General features: G+C 39.2%; 1 protein-coding gene across 1 annotated transcript in view; it reads right to left on the reverse strand.

Annotated features, from left to right (window-relative positions):
• Positions 1-2706: 2706 nt before the first annotated feature.
• The window catches only part of LOC311188817 (vasoactive intestinal polypeptide receptor 1-like), a gene marked incomplete at both ends in the record, with an annotated part of 30921 nt that continues 12114 nt past the window's right edge, over positions 2707-21513 (reverse strand). The window contains 11 exons of the mRNA XM_084260330.1: positions 2707-2895; positions 5585-5626; positions 6941-7070; positions 8032-8123; positions 9023-9092; positions 11240-11300; positions 13243-13396; positions 13809-13941; positions 15035-15132; positions 18689-18798; positions 19536-19643. Of these exons, the coding sequence (XP_084116456.1) occupies positions 2707-2895; positions 5585-5626; positions 6941-7070; positions 8032-8123; positions 9023-9092; positions 11240-11300; positions 13243-13396; positions 13809-13941; positions 15035-15132; positions 18689-18798; positions 19536-19643 (1187 nt within the window). The remainder of the gene's footprint in view (positions 2896-5584; positions 5627-6940; positions 7071-8031; positions 8124-9022; positions 9093-11239; positions 11301-13242; positions 13397-13808; positions 13942-15034; positions 15133-18688; positions 18799-19535; positions 19644-21513) is intronic.

Here is a 21513-nt window from a genome sequence, read left to right on the forward strand (position 1 = left end):
AATAATACTTGAATAGTTAAACCATGTAACAGATGCTGAGGGATTAGTGGATGATAAACCAGCTTTTCCTATATATATATAGGAAAAGAAAAACTTAACGTTATATCGCAGCTGTCCTTGGATAATCAGTGAAATCTCGCTCAGGAGAGGGGGGGCATAACTCAGGTTCGTGTTAGCAGCCCTGGCTGTGAGTTGGGGGCAATGTTTTTAGCACTGCCTGGCTTTCAGGAGTGCACAGAACCAGACAGACAGCAGCGTGGCCAACAGACACCACGCACCACGAGATGGCAGTGCCTCCACACAGACCAGGATACGCTTCCAGGCACCGGTTTTTGAGAATCCCTTTGCTGCCTTCGCAGGCCTGCAGTGGAGCAAAGTATGTATTCCTGGAGCATTCCTTAGTCCTGCACACACCGTTGTGTCCTCAGATGTGCCATCAAAAAGGGATCAGCAGCCTTTTCACAGCACAAACAAAACCTTTGTCCAAGAAACTTTTTGTACTCCCTGGGATTATTAACCTCATCACCAGATTGTCTCAGGTGTGCCCTTTATATAAATATATATATATGCAGAATATCTTCATATAGACCTTGATTCCTGTTTATAGCTTACATATTCTGATCCAAAGTATTGAGCTCACTGGTATTAAAAAGACAGGAATCTCCTAGAGAGAGTCCAGTGGAGGGCTAGGAAGATGATTAAACAACCTGAGCATCTCCCCTATGAGGAAATTCTGAGTGAACTGGGGCTGTTCAGCCTTGAGAAAAGAAGGCTATGAGGGGATCTTATTAATGTTTATAAATATCTCAAGTGTGGGACAGAAGGGGAAATAACCAGACTCATTTCAATGGTCTGTGGAGACTGGACAAGGGGCAATGGCCACAAGATGGAGCACAGGAAGTTCTGCATCAATATGCGGAAGAACTTCTTCACGGTGAGGGTGACAGAGCCCTGGGACAGGCTGCCCAGGGGGTGTGGAGTCTCCTCTGGAGATATTCAAGACCTGTCTGGATGCTGACCTGTGCAGCCTGTCCTAGGAACTCTTCTTTGGTAGGAGGGTTGGACCCAATGATCCCTTCCATCCCCTACAATTCTGTGATTCTATGATTTGAAGAATAAAAGGCTTGAAAATGTTTATAGCATTGGAAGGGATGCAGAAACATTTTGAGGAAAGAATAGGCTGAGCCGGTGGCTCATGTTTTGCTTCAGATTGCTGGAGAATTTCTGAGGCATTGTGTTGGATCTCTGAGATGAGTTGTGAAGGTGACTGGGAAGAGCTTGAGGCAAAAGTGGATATTTGAGGAATTTATGTAAACAAAATATCCATGGTGATGGTGTATAGGTATAAACTATTTTGGGATGGGGTTGCTAGAGCGGTTGGATTTTTATGTGGAGATTGATGGAAGGACCATTCATGGTGTACTATCACCTTTCTTTGCCCTTGTTTCTCCTTCCTTTGTAGCCTTGGTCCAATAGAGAAGCTTCACAATAAAAAAAGGTATATATCCATAGTAAACACAATTATGACAGTTCTCTTTTAATAAAATCTCAAATAAAATACCCAAAATGGCATAATTAAAATTTACAAACTCACAACAGCTGCAATTATCACTTGCATTTTTAAATGTACATCATACAAATGTGTCCACGTCATTCCAATGTGTCCACATCATTATGCTAGGCAACAAACATAACAACACAGAAGCAAAGTTTACTTTTACAAGGACAACTGATAAGGAGGTCAGAATAGACAAAATGACACCTTACAGAGGACATCTGATTCACTAGGAGAGGTGAGTTAAATGCCTAATTAATGTAGGGCTGATCTGAATCGTATTTATAGAAATCTGGACAATCCATCTCTTCTTCAATAATTGAAGTAGAGAAGAAGAATCTAAAATCAACAAAAAGGTTTCCACAAAGTCAAATGTCTCTTGGCTTAAAAAATTAACCAAGAGTAGAGCAAAATGAGGGGCTGAAGCACTCCTTTTTAAAGCTAAACTATTGCAGTTCACAGAAAACCAACATGTAGTTGAACAGCCATGGTCTCTAGCAGTGCTTTCAAGTCTAGATGAAGGTTCTCCTGGGAATGGCTCTATCATAAAAGGAACTATATCTGTGACTGGTGTACCTTGTATGCCCCTTCTTTACTTTTGGAGAATTTGAGTCCAACTCAGTCCTGAAGAAAGAGGGAGGACAGCCAAAGATTTGATGCAAAAAGAACTAATTCAAGAACAATGCTGGTTCACTCTATTTTTCTAGACAACACTTTTCTTCATTAGACCACACTGATCTGTTAATATTTCTGACCCTAGAAATATCATTGCTTGGAGTGAAGTGCTGAGAAATGGTGGGCAGGACTGAGATAATGACCTAAACCCTGGAAATTTTGGGAAACACTAACAAAAAACCGACAAACATTCCAGGGCTGGAAGGAATTAACATAGTTTCTTTTTTTGTGGGGAGTGATAACCTGTTGATTCACACTAGCTCAAGGTGTGGATTTTCACAACAGAACAAGTGGATGTTATATGTTTAAGGAGGGGTTGTGATACTGATCCGTTCTAGGTGAGAAAAGCAGTTCACATTCAGGACAAGAAATTCATAGGAGGCTCTTGACAAAATGGAAATCCATGAAGGGTCCAAGGTGGCCATCTGTTATGTAGTATGTTACAGCTCCTAGGTAACTCAACCTGCTAGAAAATATCAGACAGAAGTTACACCATTCTGGTACACTGATGTTTTCCTTTTTGGACTGATTTTTTCAAGCAGTGATAACTGAGTGACGTAATTGACTGGGCTGTTTTCTCTGGACAAAGTCCTGTGTCTGTGTGTGAAGCTCAGGTATTCTTGATACTGCCATTTGCACAGTTGCTTCTTCAGTTCACTTTGGACCTATAGAAAAAGAATTTAAAAACAAAGAATCAGAAAATTAAGACTTAATGTACACTGAAGGTAAAATATGTCAAAAAGTTTGTCTGCACTAAGCCCAGAGGCAGAAAGGCACTCAAATCAATTAGTCAAGCCTTAACACATTTTTAGAACTTAAACTATGTACCTAGTCACTTTTGAAAATAAACAGGCTTAATTTTCAAAATTCAGAGGATGATGAGGAAATTTTAGACTGCGGTTTCTTTGTTTGTTTTTGTAGGTCTGCTTCATAAATATTTCTATGGGTTGGATTATTTTATTAATTTCTATTTTTCCTCATAGTGAATCTTCTGTGCCTCCCTGTGACCTTCTATGTACAATGAAGGTCCTTCTCCAGGCTTTCAGTTTATCCAGATTGAAATCCCTCCTAAAGATCCCTTACTGATTCTGAAAGATATTAAATCAACTTGAATACATATTACATTTGAGATAGTTCTCAGCAATCCCCAAAACAAAGGCAAAATCATTTTACACACATCTAAGAGGTAGATCGGTCCACCCTGGAGGTCCCCGGCCTGCTGTTGACACTACAGACTGTGATAAGGAGATAGTGGGGAAGTAGGTTCTGATGTCCTATATAAATCAGCTCACACTCAAAGCTGTAGCAGAAGGACAGTAAGTGGGTGCAAGGAAGATCCAGTCCTTTCAACTGTTTACATGAGCACTCTGCTCCTGTGCATTAATGGCTTGCTGTGTCCTGTTACCTCTGTTCACATTCAGCTTCATATCCATTTGGTTCTCCTGCAAGGGAGGGTGTCTCTCCTGAATGTCTACAGGGTAATTTACAAATGCCATCTTGAACTAAGAAGATATGTCAAATGCTTCTAACCACGTAGCTGCCACCTTCTGTGGCGGTCACAGAGTCACAGAATGGATAGGAGATGGAAGGAAACCTTGGAGATCATCTAGTCCAACCTCATTAGTATCGAACATCTATGGCAGTGTTGTAGTTGTAGCACAATTAGCACAAGCCCACTCCAAATTAAATATAGAAATAAACTGTTAAGTGAAACTATTAATTCTTACAGGGGATGTAGGTTCAGGCAAATGTGATTCAAGTACTTTGAACTAATGAATTAATGTAGTAATTCTGTTACCTAATCCTCTACTAGGTATGAGCTCTAGAGAAACAGAAAGGAGGGTGGGACGTGCAGAATTACATCTTGGACATCAGGGGCCCCTCAAAGTCATTGGCAATATTTGTCATTGAGGTGATCCCTGTTCTGCCTTTATTCCCTCATTTGACTCCACAGACATGCCAGCCTCTGTGTTCAACTTCAAGTATGGATAGAACATGTTGTCTGGAGGGGGTTTCCTCCACCAATGTAGTACTCCAGTACTATCCCAGCAAGCTCAAGGCCCTTCAAAACTCCTGTGTACCCTATTTGTAAAAACAGAACACACAACAGTAGCCCTCAGGTTCAACCCAGACAGATGCCACCCTGCCTGGCAGCAGCACAGTCTCTCACATTGATGCAGATACTTAAAATGGAAGAAACACACACACACACAGAAAATCTTAATTACTTTTTATGATTGCAGGGAACCATAACAGATTCAGGAATGATTCACTGCCAAGTTGCAATGAGCATCCAATCTGCTTCAGAAGCAGTTATCCCTAAGCAGCACGGATGCAAGCCAACCCTTACCACTTAATCTTGGGGCTGAAGATCATTCTCTCCCCATCCCTTTTTAACACCTAGTAGATTTGCTGGAGATACAATATGCAAGCTGTTTAAAGGCTGTTGGCAAGGAGTCTGTGCAGACAGAAGGCAGGTGGGAAGTAGAGCATTCTCTATTTACAGCTAGTCCTGAAGGCACTCCCTTAGAACAGCACTAGAAACCATTATAAACTTTTTTCCTAAGTAACAAATGTATTTAGGCATCATTCATCCCTGAGTAAGATTTATTTCACCTACATCTAGCCATCTCCATAAGAAGTGTGGAGAAGCTAGTGGAGAGACTGAGGAACTGTCAATCATCTCATGTAACCTATGCACTTCTCTGAGGACAAGATGTGCTTTTACATTTTCTCATGGCCTTTGTTTCGTTCTGCTCCTTTGGGGAAGCTGCAAGCAAATTTAGTTTTTTGAAATGATAGGCTCTTTAAAATATACTACAGGGAGTTGATCCAAATTCTAATAGCATTACAAAGCCAAGAAATAAAGTGTTTGAACAACACTACCTAAAAATGCAGGGAATACACTGGAAAAGAGGAAAGGGAGAGAGAGAGGGAGAAGGAAAGGGAGAGAAGGAGGGAAAAGCAAAGGCAAAGAAAAAAAAGAGAAAGGGAACAAACTCACTGGGACAAAATAAACCCAAAGAATGTAAGGAGTGTTGCAAGCTTTCCACTGAGACATCGTCATGATAACTATCAGAAATAAAGCAGAAAAAAAGTCCCCTGACAGGAAAGTCACCAACCATTTGTAAAGGGTCATTGATACACAGCTTATTTTGTGTCCTTCTGTCAGAACAGTGTGAATGCAAATAAAGTCAAGAGAGGTACCAAGGGAATAAAATTATATGGGTATTTCATGCTTTCAGGAGCAGATCAAAGCACAGATCTGTTCTGGAAATAGGAAAAAAAAAAGAAAAACAAGAGAGGCCCATGAGTTTAAAATGTTTTTTATAATCTTATGCATCTGCTACTCACCTCTGCATTTGAGAAACAGTATAGAAGAGCAACCACAAAACCCTAGGACAAGGAGGATAGGGAGAAAAAAGTCACCCATCAGGATTTCAAACACAGAATAAAAGGAATACATTGTTTCATTCAAAATTTGAGAAAGATAGCAAAGAACTATTTTCCTTTGTTTTTTTCATTGGAATTTAGGTGATGTGACACTTTGTATTGTGTTTTCATAATAGGATTAAATTCCCCAAAGGACTGGCAACACTATGTGTGTTATTGCCCTTGCATGGAGACATAAAGGACTACCTTACTGTTTACTCCTACAAACAAATTCTTCCTCAGATAAAGTAGAAAAGACCTATTTTCTTGTTCTACTCTGTATTTACACTGAATAAACTGAGTGAGGACCTGTCATTGCTTCACATCTTTATGGTTAACTATCTTCTTTCATTCACAAGGCAATGGCTGTGCTCAAAGAACATATTGGAAAAGGTCTTGGGTTCATATTCACTCAGAACTACCGTCAGGCATTGTCTGGGGGAAAGTTAGTCAGCCAGGATCCAAGACATTTCACAGGTTGTGCTAACACAAACACTGGACAGTGTTAGACTGTATCTGTATTAGTAAACTGAACGAGGCACAACCCTGAATATTGGCATTGTTAAAATGTCAACATGGTCTGTGGAACATCTTTGGCTGGTGCCAGCAAGTATTTTCCTAAACAGAGTCTGGCTATGGTTGAGGGGGGAGCATGGAAGATGGATCATTTTCAACACATGTCAAAGTGGACAAGCTCTTCTGGGGTACAGGGGAAAGGGAAAGGGAAAAGACCTCAGCTATTTATTACAATATGTCCTGTTCCCAGGCCTTGGCCCTTTGAGATCCAAGATATTGTTCTGAACAGTGCAGTGGCATAGCAAAATAAAAGAAGCAAAAAAAGTGTTAACATGATGAATTCGTTCCTGCTAAAGGGCAAGGGCAGAACAAATTGTTATACATTATTCTTATTTTTCAATCATCTTATCATCACCTTTATTACATGTGGAATTAGTTTCAATCAGTTCACCTTAATCCACAGACTAGTCTTCATGGTACTCAGACAATGTTATTCAATAAAGGTAGATTTTTAGAATATTTTCTTGTGGTTATTAATATGTAGTCTGAGTCAGAAATTAGAACTAGTGTGAGATTTCAGATAATAAGATAAGGGAACAAACAACAGAAAGAGATAGCAAAGGAGCAAGATGGAATGTGTGTGTTGAATTTAGACACATTATTAACACCTGCTCTAACAACCAACCCAAAATATAGAACTCCTGAGAGTGTGGTGTTTCAGCCCAAGCCTCTTAGGACTGATAAACATTTTGTCCAGCTTACCTGAAAAGAACCCAAACCCAACTCAATATAAAGGCGAGCTTCCAGACCAGTGCTTTCTGGGAAAAACGCAAACACAATGTAGTGCACTCCAAAGAGTGGGATCAAGAGTAACGTGGATTTAGCAAGTCTCCTGGTAAACCAAAAAGAAAAGAATGATGGACCCTTAGGAATGTAGAATAGTGATTAGTGATTCATATATATTGAACACATTTTTATACAGAGGACAGATCCTATAGCAACTACATCCATCAAATGTATGGAAAGATTACTTTTGACCAATCACACTGTCAAGACCTGTTGAACAAATTGAACAAATCAGCTTGCAGGTTTTCTGGATGGACTTTTAAGAGGTTTTCTCCCTGCTATTCTTGCAAAAACAGGGGCACCAACCTAAATACTCAGATCTACTGTCCTGAGATGAATCTCGGTCACATGTAGGTATCCCCCATAGAAGTGTCTCAACTTCCAAAACTGTCAGTGGAGATCTAATCACCATTATCCATAATACTTAATTCAGTTGCTTAAACAGTGGTGTGAGAGTCATTGATAATGTGTCAGTGTGTTCTACCTGGCTTTCAGCTTGCTTCAGAAGGACATGGATTTATGCTGGGTCCCGTGCCATAACTAACAGCTATATGTACATATCATAGGATTATAGCTTGCTGGAGTCTTCTGACTGAATTGATGAGATCCCTATCGATTGTGAATGAGACCATAAACAGGAATGGCTAGGTTCAGTTACCAGAACATCAGCATCATGTTGCTGCTAAGAATTTAAAGGAAATTGTCTGCCTCTTCCTCTGTGCGTCCATTTACTTGACATTTAGTGTTTACGCTTTCAAGCTGGGTCCTTTTGGAATTGTAATACTTTATATTTTACTTTAATTTCCCAAACACATCCACCCCACCATCCTCCTCCTGAAGAAAAAGGAAGACGTGACATTTGGGATGAAAAGAAAAGTTTGCATTGTTATTTCTTCTGGGGATTTCTCTTTCTGTTAGTAAGGAGTAGAACATTTTGTGCTCTGCCCATAAAACTTTTCTTATAGCAGCTAGAACAGCTCAGTATCAAGAGACCCAGAAATACTTACACAAAGTGGCTTGAATGGCTCCCTCCTCCCTCTTGAGATTTCAATTTATGGACTAGAATTCTGATCACATTAATAAATATAAGAAAGTTAATCTGAAAAGACAAGACAAAAAAAATCTGTAAAATCTGGTATAAATCAGGAGATACCTTCAGTAGATACAAATTGACTAAAAATCCCCAGTCATAGACATTGCACTGGTAGAAACCAGTGCAGATTTCCTCTCAGATCAAAACATTAGTGTTAGAAGTAGTATGCATTTTTGCCACCAATATAGAGTTATACACCAAGAGATGCTGAAAGTTATGTCGAAATAATAAAGACCTACATGTCTCTGTATAATATTACATCTGATATTAATTTCTTGTACTTGCTGTCAGCACAGATATTCCATGGTCTAAATAGTCCCCCAGATCCCTTTGCTGTTTGTGGGGGGATTATAACAGATACAGACCTAAATGACATACTATTTCCTCTCTAAATGTAGATGGACTAAATGTGTGCATAAGGGACATCTTTTTGTCTTGTTCATATCCTAAGAACTCATTTAAAAATATACTGGATAAAATGATCTATATGCATTTCTTTTATTAAACCAGCTTCCTATTATCTAAGAGTCTTGCCTGTATGGATTGCCTTTCTTCAGAAATTACTTATAGAGAGACAGACACAACTGTGGTATGGGGAATGGAGGTATCAAGATGATTCCATTATGATTATGTCCTAGCATGACTAGAAAATATATTGTTTACTCTTTAGGTTGTGATTTAGGGTAAATCTTTTGGGGGAAAAAAACCACAACCCTCCCCCCCCCACAAAAACAACAACAGCAACAACAACAACAGCAAAAACACATGCTGTGCAATAATTTCCAGCTATTTGAAATTCAATGCCATAGCATGTGCAATTGCTTTTCTCCCAGCTTACTGAAAGGAGGCATTAACTTAGCATTCACATTTCAAAAGATACTCAAGACAAAATGAAAAAAACATACTAATACAGTTAGCAGAATGGGGCCTTTGATGATCCATAACACCACTCCATTTTCATCGTCATCCCAACATCTGAAACAGCAAACAAAACAGTCATATTATCTGTCCCATGTGATCTTTCCACAGCACATGAAAGTATTTCTGTCACAGAATAGGAAAGTGATGGACACTTAAGTCTTCAATCACTGCTTAAAGGCCCCTGCTAGTACTCATATCCTGATACCTATCTAAGAGTTTCTGTGCAGCACAATCTAAAGGAAGTTTATTCATCAAAAGGCTAGGGTTGAACAACAAACCAAGTCAGGAAATGCATATTGCTATTATCAGGATTCTTTCCTGATGTTCTGTTGGAAAACTCTGTTTTATAGAGTACAAATGAGTGACTAAATTAATGTCCACACAGTAATCTAGTGGCTTTGAGTTCAGGAGGAAATAGGCTAGAAATACCTAGAGCCTTCATAAAGGTACCCTGAATGGAGAGAGCAGAATGGGCTTTTTGTCCCTATTTTGAGCCTGACCATGTATGTAACATTAGTAGAATCATAGAATGTGTAAGATTCTAAGGGAGCTTTAAAGGTCATGTAGTCCAACCCCCTGCAGTAAGCAGAGTCATCTTCACTAGATCAGGTCTCTCAGAGCCCCATCAAGCCTGACCTTGAATACCTCCAGGGATGAGGCTGCCACTACATCTCTGAGACACCTGCTCCAGTGATCCATCACCCTCCTATCAAAGAACTTTTTCCTGATATCAAACCTAAATCTCCCTTTTTCTAATTTCAAACCATCACCTCTCATCCTATTGCTCCATGCCCTCATGAACAGTTCTTCCTCAGCTTTCTTATAGTACCTTTCAGGTACTAGAAAGCTGCTGTAAGGTCCCCTTGGATCGTTCTCCAAGCTGAACAGTAACAGTCTAGTTTAACTAGTAGTTTAACTCCCTCCAGTCAAGTGCCATATGTGTGGCTCCTGTATTTTCCATTCCAGTTTTGTCTCATTGGATATTTGGCTGTATAAAGATAGAGCTGAAAGATGGTGGGTTATCACAGCCTGAGTGTGAGGTGTGTCTTTGCAATGAGTGATGTGCGTTCAGCCCATCTGTGCCTGAAGAGCTTGGGTTTTCCATTTACTAGGCTATAAGGAAACAAATAAGTGCTTTTTTACTGAAGTTTGTTTATATATATAATATTAGAAGAGCAACCAAATGAATGGAGAATCTGCAATGAGGTTCATCTGACTGTGTAGATGTCATGGGATCTATTCAACTACATTTCCTTTGCAGTTTAAAGGCATCAGTGTAGCAAAAGACAATCTCATGGCAAAAAGGACATCTAAAACACATCACAGAAGAAAACCAAGAGCACTGGAAGTTGAGACACTTTTCAGCCTGCTCTTTAAGCCTGTGAGTATTTGTCAGCTGTTATTCCCACTCTCCCACTCTCCACCTTTCTCTGACCTCTGTAATGTGGAGTATCTTGTGCCAGATTCTTCTCCTACTTGTCCAACAGACAAATGCTTTGAAAAAGGAACAGTGGTAAAGGAGGAAAAATTAAATATTCCTTGCAACTCTCCTGGCTACAAAACACCTGCAGATGTTCCCCAGTAATACTAAAATAAGAAAATGGGATGTGCCAAACATGGTGGACAATAGAAGTTACTGTTTCTACATCATTAATTTGATTACTGAGCAGGTAGGTGTAAAATAATATCTTCTCCAAATATCCTCCATGTGAAATGACCTGAAGGCCTTTGAGGCAGCTTTAATAAACTATCATCTGCTTTGTAGCTGGCCCTCATATTAAAAGACAATTATAGTTTAAAAATGAAATTAAATAAAATAAAAATAAATTGAATGGACGTGAAAGAAGGAAATGCTTATCAGGACATAATGTGTTTGCTTAGTATTAGTAATTTATGGCTGATTTTATAGAGAAGCAGTGATTTTCCTAAAATACAATTATTTCAAGGATTGAACATTAGGAACTGAATGAAATTTCAATATTTACTATGATATTTCCATGTTTTATTACTCTGTATATGTACATCAAAATCAGAATACCTAAAAGTATTTTTTTCATTTGTGTATGAAGTTTAAGGTTTAGAGCCACAACTATGGAACAATTATGTTCCCTTTTTCTTGATATTTTTTCCCCTCACAAGCAAATTAAAATACAATACAAACCCAGGATGTTCTTGGCTTCTTTATCCAAGCTCTGACTTACCCAGTATTTTGTCGATGGATTCTTGTGAGGACCCAAGCAAACATCACAGCGGTGGGAGCTCCTGGACAAATCAACATGGGACACAATATAATTGTTTTGAAATCTGCATCCCATGGAAACTTTATTCCAAGAAGGTTGGCAATGCAGTAGATTGGATGCACATTGAAAGTCAAAAAATGGCTCAGACAATCTTAAATAAGTTTCTGAAAGAACTTAAATTGCAACTCAGGAAAAAAAATAGGGGGAAAAAAGGAAGGAGAATTAAATCAAAACAGAGGAGAATAGGGGATGTTGTGTTTTAAAAAATAACAGCTAAGAATTCCTTGAGGGTTCAGATAGGAATTATGAACACCTGTGAAGCTGGAGGAATCATGTGTTTAGCTAGAGCTCTTTTGTCTTGTGAATTGTTTCCAGCATACAACTCTGTCTTTGTACACTAGCTGGAAGAGGTCATATTTTTGTCCTGAGAAGCCCCTTCTAATCACTCTAGACCCATCAGCTGATGAGCATTCCATGAAAGTCTTGCTAAATAAAGGAACTGGTGATTATTTCTAGTCTCTTTCTATCATTGCTTATCCTTCTACATTTGTGACTGAATAGTTATTTCTTTTGTTGTGCTTTTTTCTCAAGCATGCCTATAAACTGGAAAATCCTTTTGCTCTTCTATGGAATTGAATTTCCAAAGACTGAATGACTTTCAAAGCTACCTCAAAAGGGACTTCAATCTGAAGCACGTGACATTTTCACTGATAAATCTATAGGAATATAGGTAATATCTTTCTAAGTATCATTTGATATCTGTAGGAAAGGCCCAGTAGTTGTCCTTCCTAATTTTATACCTTTGTTCAAAGCCTTTAAGCTGGGACCACATTCAGTTCAAATTAATTGTCTTTTAAATTAATGAACAGAAATATTTACATCCATATCACTTAAGATCTGAGTTGTCCCTGAGATGTCTCTCACTTTCCATTGATTATAGAAGGAGATGTGTATTACTGCATTATTAATTGAAGTGTTTCCTTTGTTATCTCAAGTTAGCTGTGATTAATCAAGGTCTAGGCATCTCCTTTAAGGTAATCACAATTGAAAAATCTCCAAATCAACATCCCCTTTATAAAATTCAGAATTTTAAAATCTAATTATGGAAAGTAAAGTCTGAGAATCTGGAGATGAAGGATAAATTACTATTTACTTCAGGAGAATTTGGATTTCACTCCTGAGCCAAAAATGTCAATGTAACCACTCAATTTGGGTGCCTCTATTTTAGAAAAGCCAAGGAGAAGTACAAGAATATCTGAGTGTCACAATAAACAATTCTCTGCAGTGAAATTTTTTATATTATATGCACATATTCTGAAGATCAGAGATAATTTTAATTCCTGTATAAACTCAAAAAATTCCTTAAAGAAAGTCTCTGAAAAACAAACAAAGAAATATCTATTTGATTCTTGAATTTGAACTCACATGATTTGCTATTAATCTATCTGATTCTGCTTACTAGAAACAAGATGTCAACTTAAAGTTAGTCATACAAAGTTCTTTATTCAGTGGAGGAAGACAATATGCTTTCAGGATGTTATACAGCTACATGACTCATCTTCTAGAGGACTGAATTAATCACCATTGTGGCATGCATACCTCACTCTACTGACTGCAAGAGAAACCTGTACGAATAGTTTAGATTAGATGGATAATTTTTAAATTACTGTAGTAGCATGAAATTAATTCAAATCATGAATGCTGCAGTCTTTCAGGTAGACTTATCATACTACTTCTAGTAACCCATCTTGTCCTCTCATTCAAAGTTTTCAGCAGTATCTAACAAGACAAAAAGCTAGACAATATAATGGCATGGTGTTGATGTAGTAGTACTGGACAAATGGGAACTTTCACCAGAAAGGTGGAACCTTTGATAGACACTTTTGTTCTTGCAATAAGTGTTTTATCTAGTTGTAAAAGTAAAAGGAAATACTAAATAACATAAAAAGGAAAAGAGTACTAACCCCAGCCAGTAAATATGAACCACCATACATACTGCTTGTCCGAAACAAAGGTTAGCAAAAGCAGTGTTTGCAGGTATATCCCTTCTATAAGAAGCCAGAAGAAATTGGCTAAAATACTGAACTGGAAAAATGCCACAGCAGCTTTACAAGAAACCTAGAAATGGAGAAAAATATGTTAGGTCTACTCTCCATTGTGTCTGGTTTGTCTACAAGTATAAGCAAAATTAGCACACAAGAATGGTGAAATTAATACAAAATTTCAGTAGATTTGAGTTCTCAGTTGGCTTTCCTTCAGTTTTTTGAAAGGGAAACATTGCCTTTCTGTAACTGGTTACATTCTCTACTGAAATTGGTGCATCTTCATTAGAGTTGACAGACCCCATACCTTATATACCAAAGCAGAATGTAGCCCATAGCACTTGGTCTTTGTGTTTCTGTAATACTGTTTGTTTAAAGTTTTCATTTCTAGCAAACTAAACCAAAATGGTGTTAAGAAACCTCCATTATTTCTTCAGGTCAAGAATTAAGTGTTAAATCAAGGATAAGAGAGAGGGCAAGTTTAGTACCGTTGACATTAGGCAGTGGTCCATAGTCTCATCTGAAAACAAAACGGCATCTTTGGTGAAAACAGCAATTGCCCTCAGGATAAAGGAGACAAACAGGTGCATATGGATGTAATTCCGTGTACAGTGGAATTTTCTGTCATGGAAAGAGAAAAAATAAATAGTTCTTCAAGGGAAATTTCTCATGGTCTCATCAAAACTCAAACAGGAATACAGGGTGACTGCAGATATTTTCCAAAGCAAATAAATGATCTGTCACTATATGAGAGGGAGGTAGAACATGAGGAAGCAGAGCAGTTATTATCTGTTTAAGCTAATAAAAGTGTTAGTATAATCATCACACATTTAGAGGAGATGCCAGAAGCAGAGAGTAACTCTGGGACTCTCGGGCTGCATTGCAATAATGCCTTTTAATTATTCTAAATAGCATTTTTTTTTGTTGTTGAACAAGCTTGCAAACAGGCTGTGTTCAGAGGAGAACAGAATAGAGTGGGTGTCAGTTTTATGCTGTGGGGTGGCTGCCAGAGTTGTAGCTGCATTACCTAGAGTGCCCGGCCCATGGTTTGACCTTGAACTGAAGGAATCTCCTTCAATATTTGGTCATATCACCCTCTTGGTCCTGGGTCCCTCTATAAGTGATACGACCTTTGATACTGCCAATCCACTTGTCAGGAAGGTACTTCTGCACTCTGCACTCCCATCTGCAGAGTAAACTTAAGGTTTTTGCAACGAATTAAATCCAGGTTCCAATTCCCTAATATCCAACATCTTCAAAAATTGTATTTAAATTTCCTTAAATCTTCTTCTATAGCTCCCAATTCAGGAAGCAATGGTCTTTCACAGAGGACTGGACAGCTTGGAATGACCACAGGTTCAGGGCACAAGACACTCAGTTTCTGCAGGGCATGTCCTGCTGTGCACTGGTTGAAATAGTTATTTTACATTAATAGGGACAAGAGGTTGGAACATTTCCAATGTATGTATGGTAAAGATTAAAGAGACTAAGACAAACTGCCAAGACAGCTTTATTTTTTAACATCTACAGGGAAATGACAGAATGTGAATAGAGAAGGACCCATTGTCATCAACATTGTAGTATCTGAGAAGAGTTTGGAAATAATATTAAAAAAATAGACCCACAAAGCAAAATTACAGAGGGTTTGAGAGGAATTCAGATGAAGCTATCTTGATACATCCTGAAAAGAGACCAATTTATTTATTTTTTTTACCTGAAGGCAGCAAAGACAATTAGAGCTGTAATGAGTGCAGTCACTGATGCTGCATAGCCAGCAGTGTAGACACGCCAAAATGCAGAATAATATGATTTCTATGAGGAAAAAGAGAACACAAACCAATGCTGGTGGTTATGCAGCATGGATGCTGGTGTGCTTATTTCACTAAGATACATTTGCTCTTAATAGTCAGTCCCATCACCTATATGCTGCTTTGCATGCTTAAGATCTGCTCCAGGTTTTTCCCCTCCATTCATAACACCTTTTTTTCCCTTTTTAATCCTACATAAATTTACACATGAGATATGTCCCACAGACTACTCAGTCATATGAAACAGAGACCCCTTTGAGTATGCTCAACAGGACAATGTTACTTTTGTTAAGTAACTAATTTTTCTTCTGTAAGTACATAAAGACTCTTCGGCACTGAAGCTTGCTGATAGGGTGATTCATGAATCTGCCACTTTACACTCAGGCCAGATTCTACTTTGTTTAGCTCAAAGGATGTTCCCCACCAATTTGATAAATGTAAATTTTCATAAACAGCTATAGTTAGAAATAAAACATTTTGCAGGTGAGGAAAATGAAACAAAGGAAAACAATCATGGCAGACTGGGGAAGGAGGAAAGGTAAGATGCTAGGAAAAGGTAAGATGGTAGGAAAATATTTTTAGATGTTAGGAAACAATTTTTTACTGAAAGAGTTGTCGGGGCCTAGAACAGGCTGCCCAGGGAGGGGGTTGAGTCACCAACCCTGGATGTGTTTAACAGATGGGTAGATGAGGTACTTAGGGTTAGCATAGGACAGGAATGGTTGGACTTGATGATCTTAAAGGTCTTTTCCAACTTTGTGATTCTGTGTAAAGCTGAGAAAATAACCTCACTGTCTTGAATTCTTTGGACAAACAGTCCGTTCACTAGCTGCATACTGTAACATTGTAAATTCTTTATAGTTTGTTTGTTTGTTTGCTTTGCATTCAAACATCCTATGTGCCAAGAAAAATGAAGCAAGTTTATATTGCTTTAGCTATGCAAATTTCCTTCAGATACACTACAAGGTCGTCTAATTAATCAAAATCCCAAGAAATTAAGTTCTCTGAATCCTGGCAAATTTCCTCCTTGCAAATGCAATGGACACTTTGTTCTCTAATTGATCCAAACTATGCTTATCCAAAAGGCAGCAATTCTAGGTTGAGACAACCAATTAGCAATTTTAAGCAGATCCATAAATAAATCATGCAACCCTGACAAGCTAGGAATGATCTTTGTGTTTCTGAAAGAGACCTAATTTTTATCCAATATTTTTAACGCAGAGCTGAAAATAAGTAAATATTTTCTGTTGTTATAGGGTAGCTAAAAAAACAACACTATATGAGGAAGACATCATAAGTCCTCACTCCACAAATAAAATACAAAAAATAGAATTCATGCCACATTATGATTCCTACCTTCCTTCTGAACTGTTGGCATAGTTTCCAGCATCTGTATCAGATTTTTAAAAGTATTTATCTTTCTAGCTTCCCCGCAATGTAAATACAAATATTCTTAGTCTACAGATGGGGAATTAAGCTCCTGATATATATGCACTCTATATACCACTCTACTCTGCACTGATGAGGCCTCACCTCGAGTCCTGGGTGCAGTTTTTGGCACCATATTACGAGGGACACAAAAATTTTGGAGAGTGTCCAGAGGAGGCCAACGTGGATGATGAAGGGTCTGGAAGGAAGACTCAGGAGGAGAGGCTGAAGTCTCTTGATTTGTACAGAGTAGAGAAGAGAAGGCTGAGGGGACACCTCGTGGCAGTCTGTGTCTTTCTAATGAGGGGGGCCAAGGGACAGGAGCCAATCTCCTCTCTTTGGTAGACCAGGGATAGAACCCGAGGGAACGGCATGAAGCTGTGACAGGGAACATTTAGGCTGGATGTTAGGATGAGGTTCAGTACTGAGAGGGTGGGTCAGGCACTGGAGCAGGCTCCCCAAGGAAGTGGTCACAGCACTGAGCTTGACTGAGATCAAGAAATGTCTGAACAATGCACTCAGTCTCATGCTCTGACTTGGCTGGCCCTGTGTGGAGCCAGGAGTTGGATTCACTGGTCCTTATGGGTCCCTTCCAACTCAGGATATTCTGTGATTGTAGGATTCTATGCTGCCTGCTTGAGTTTCTAAGTTCATGGAGCCAAATGGCTGAAGTCAATGGTGTCTACACCTTGTAAGGTTTCAGATACCTGAACTATTACTTCTGTGCTTGAGCTTGCATGCCTGGAGAACCAAATGGGATACTCCAGGTAATACTTAGACTGTTTGTGGTGACAACCCTCTTCACCCTTCTGTGACTTGCTTTGTCCTGTGACAAATGACCTTCCACTGTTGAGTCCTGACAGCACAATTACAACAAGCTGTATCAGTTAGTCTTTCATAAATTGGAGGGAATCTATTGATTCTGTCAAAATATCACACTAGGAGGAGGAGGAGGCAGTGATGTACCCCATCTTGCATCTGTGCAAGATGTATGAGCCTTGACCAACACAGACTGAAGATGAGAGGATTGACACACGCCCATTCTCTTTTCCTGGTACTGTCACATATAGCAAAAGTCAGAACTCAATGACAGAGGCAGCAAGAACATGTCTGTTAATCAACAACCTTCATCCACGAAGCAAAGTTCACCACTGAGGCACTAACACCACCAGTGCAGTGTGAGGCTAGGCACAACAATGAAGAGCATGGACATTTAAATCATATGAAGATGTGGGTGAAAAAGAAATGTTGCTGGAGCCCAATTGAGAACCTAATGATGCTCTTCAGACCAGAGAAATATACTTTAATTTCCTACTCCAATGAACACCTATGATGAAGTGTGAAAATAATGGCATTCAAGAATACCCTCCTAGAGAGATACATTGACCACTGTGGTATGAAGTTACTGAATCTTTTACTGAAAGAAAATCATAGAATCCTAGAATTACAGACTGGCTTGGGTTGGAAGGGACCTTAAAGTGCATATAGTCCAACATCCCTGCCATCAGCAGGGACACCCTCCATTAGACCAGGTTGCCCAAAGTCCCATCCAACCTGGCCCACAGCTTCCAGAGAGAGGACAAACACAGCTTCTCTGGGCAGCCTGTGCCAGGATGTCACCAACCTTACAGTAGATAATTTCTTCCTAATATCTAACCAAAATCTATGCCTCTTCAGCTTAAAGCCATTACCCCTTGTCCTATCACTCCAAGATCTGTAAAAGCAAGCCACAGGAGGGATCCAAATGAATTTTCCCTGAAAAAAATTCCACACAGGCAGGCTGGTAGGGCTTCCCCTGGAGATGGGAGTATGATGCAGATTCAAATCATCTCTGTTAGAGAACTAAAGCCTTTGTTAGGCAGGACAAGTGAACTAATTATGAGTCTATTCATTAATACAAAGAGTAGACAACCAGATGGAGAAGAAAAGTGCTACCTGCTACTCCCTTGCTGTATATTAAACCTAATTTGTTAAGTAGGCTCTAAATATACCTAAAAGGTTTGAACTTAGCACTGAAGATGGGTAATTACTGGCTTCTGACAAGGCTTAGATGTGTGGGAGCATCCAGCTTCTCAGCACACTCAGAAGACAGTGCTCTGGAAACATCCACAAACAGAAAATAAAAATCTTACCTCATCCTCAGGCCCTTTACTGGAACCTTCATCAAATCCACAGGCAACAGTGTATGGTGGGAATGGTTCTGACCAATGTTCTTCCTGTGTGCAGTTTCTCTGAAGGAAGCCTTTAATGATAAAATATATCAGAGAATTAATTATAGCGAGGGGTGTTCTTTAAGTTTTGACAAGAAAAAATATTTTTTCCTAATTTCTTATGTTAGGGATTTACAGGTCTAGTCATGTTCAGCATGATTAGATATAGAGTTAAAATATCTATGTATCTACCATTTGAAAAGCTGAGACTTTTGAGTCCCAATTCATTTCAAGTTGCAGTGGAACTTCTGCATTTCATATATGAAATTAATTCTGCAAATTTATTCTTTACACAGAGGAAATAAAATTATCCAGCTTCTCTTGCATTTACAACATAATTTGTGCTTGTGGGTGATGCCCTGAGCCACCTGATCTTGCTTTGAAGTGATATACAGTTTTTGAACTTGGTCCTACTCTGGAGGATTGGAATAGATGACCTCAAGATGTCCCTTCTAATTGCAATTATTCTGTGACTTTAAAAATCAGTGATTCTATGATGTATTTGTATTCCTTTATACCTTCAGCAACATAGTACTATCACCCATGTGTTTTAGACCACCAATCTAGACTAGACAATTCAGCACAGCATAAAACAGGAGTGCCAAACATTGACCGTAACCCAAGATGCATATCTGGATAACTACAGTGTGCCAATTGACATAAGATTGCATTGTGAATCTGGAAAATATGCAGGTTACTGAATCTTTTCTCATTAGAATTTATTCTAAAAATATGTAGGGAGAAAAAAAGAATAGGAAAAAAGTCTTGCCGTGAATATTGGTGATTTCTTCAAAAAATCTTGGACAAGGAACTTTAACCACTTCCCCAAATGTGGCTCTGGGCCAGCAGGTTAGACCATCCCAATCTCTGGGACATCCTGAAAAAAAAAGTGCCTCTAAATAAAGAAACACACAAAGAACACCACAGACTTGATCTTCCATACTGAGACTGCTTTCCCACTAATTCACATGCAAGAAGAGACACAACAGGACATGCAGCTCTGCAAATGAAGGGTTGTATTGTTTTCCTCTTCTCCTTGAATGCATTGTCACTCACATGCACTTGGCATTCTAGCTGGACCTTCCCCCACCTTATCTCAAGAAAGAATGTACCTGAAATTCAAGCAGACACAATCTGAAAGTCAAATAAAGTGGAGCAGTTTCTGTTGTCAAAACAAAAGTCACTACGATCAAAATAGTGCATAATTATTATCACTTGAGATTTCTTATTACTGGTTTCAGAGTCTAACTGAAAAACATCAGATATAAAAATTCATCCTTAGACTCTCAATTCCATGCCTAAAGTCTACCTGAATTAAAGGAAATAAGGGCTGAAGTCCTGGTCTGAGGCAATCAAAGATTTTTACAGAGAGAGTGGTGAGGTGCTGGAACAGGCTGCCCAGAAAGGTGATGGATGCCCCGTCCCTGGAGGTGTTCAAGGCCAGGTTGGATGGGGCCCTGGGCAACCTTGTATAGATCCAGGCCTGGAGGTTGCTGGTCCTGCCTGTGGCAGGGGGGTTGCAGTCCTCTCCAACCCATGCCATTCTATGATACTATGATTTTTACAATGGACTTCAACAAGGGTTAGATTCATCCCAAACTAGAAGAACATCTCCCATCATTTTATAAAATAACCAGTAGGTCTGACAGGTTAACGGTCAAGAGGTTCCCTAACCCAGAGGTTGCCAGCTGATGACGTAGGGCACGCTACTAGCTATGAGTCCAACACAAGGGGTGTCCAGAAGTTATAGTTAATCAGAGCTTTGTCACAAATGCATCACAGAGAGACTCAAGCTGTGGTCACGCAGTGTCTGTTGGCAAGTAGGTGTGGGTGCAGCTCAGAAGAATTATCGTCTTGTAAAGGTGCCTGAACCAATAAAAAAAGCACCACGCTGTAACCAAAACTAATCTCTAGGTAGTCGTAAGGTGGATATAAAGCAGTGCATGAGTTTCATTTGGGAAGTGTTATTTTCTTTCACTGATTCTTTGCTGTTTCCTCTGTGACTGATGACAAGGCAAATCTAAAATTGTCAAGAGCTGAAATGTGGAAGCAATATTACTTGCCTGTAGCTGAGCAAAGTTACTCTCTGGTTTCCACAAGGATAATCCTCACAATGTCCCACGGCATTACCCTCACATCACCCTTGGGAGGATGTAATTCCTGGTATCCCCAATTTGCCAGATGGGAAAATAAAAGCCCTGATTCATTGTCTCTAATTTTAATTGTCCAAAATACGTTAGCTGATCTTAGCTATGTTCCCTCTGTAATCAGGAGAAAGAGACAGAGACTTCCAGCGCATGATTCATCCCATATATTGTCGGCTCCTTTCTGAGGATGGGATGAATCACTTGCTGCAAATACCTGGGTCTCTCTAATGATTATACCCTAAACTAGGCTGCTAATTTTCAGATTAATAACGTCAGATAATATGACTCCATGCATGCAGTGGCCCACATACCTCGACTTAAGGACATAAAGGGTCCTGCTTAGAGGGACTATGGTATTTTTGAGGAGCTTTGAGGTTCTAAAAATCTATCTTATTTGGCAGTGTGGGATTAAAACCAAGAACGAGGTGATCTTATGTAGGAGTGGATCTCGTATGTTTTAAGTCTTAGATATGGCTTAATTTCCGGTGACTTCTACATTTTATATCAGTTTATATGTGAGAAACCACTGAGTGCAGAGGCAGAAAGTGCATTTTACACGCCAAGGTTTTCAAGAGAATGATTATCCAAGTCACCTGAGAC

Source organism: Gallinula chloropus (assembly GCF_964237585.1).
Source record: "Gallinula chloropus genome assembly, chromosome: 2".
NCBI classification, from domain to species: Eukaryota; Metazoa; Chordata; class Aves; order Gruiformes; family Rallidae; genus Gallinula; species Gallinula chloropus.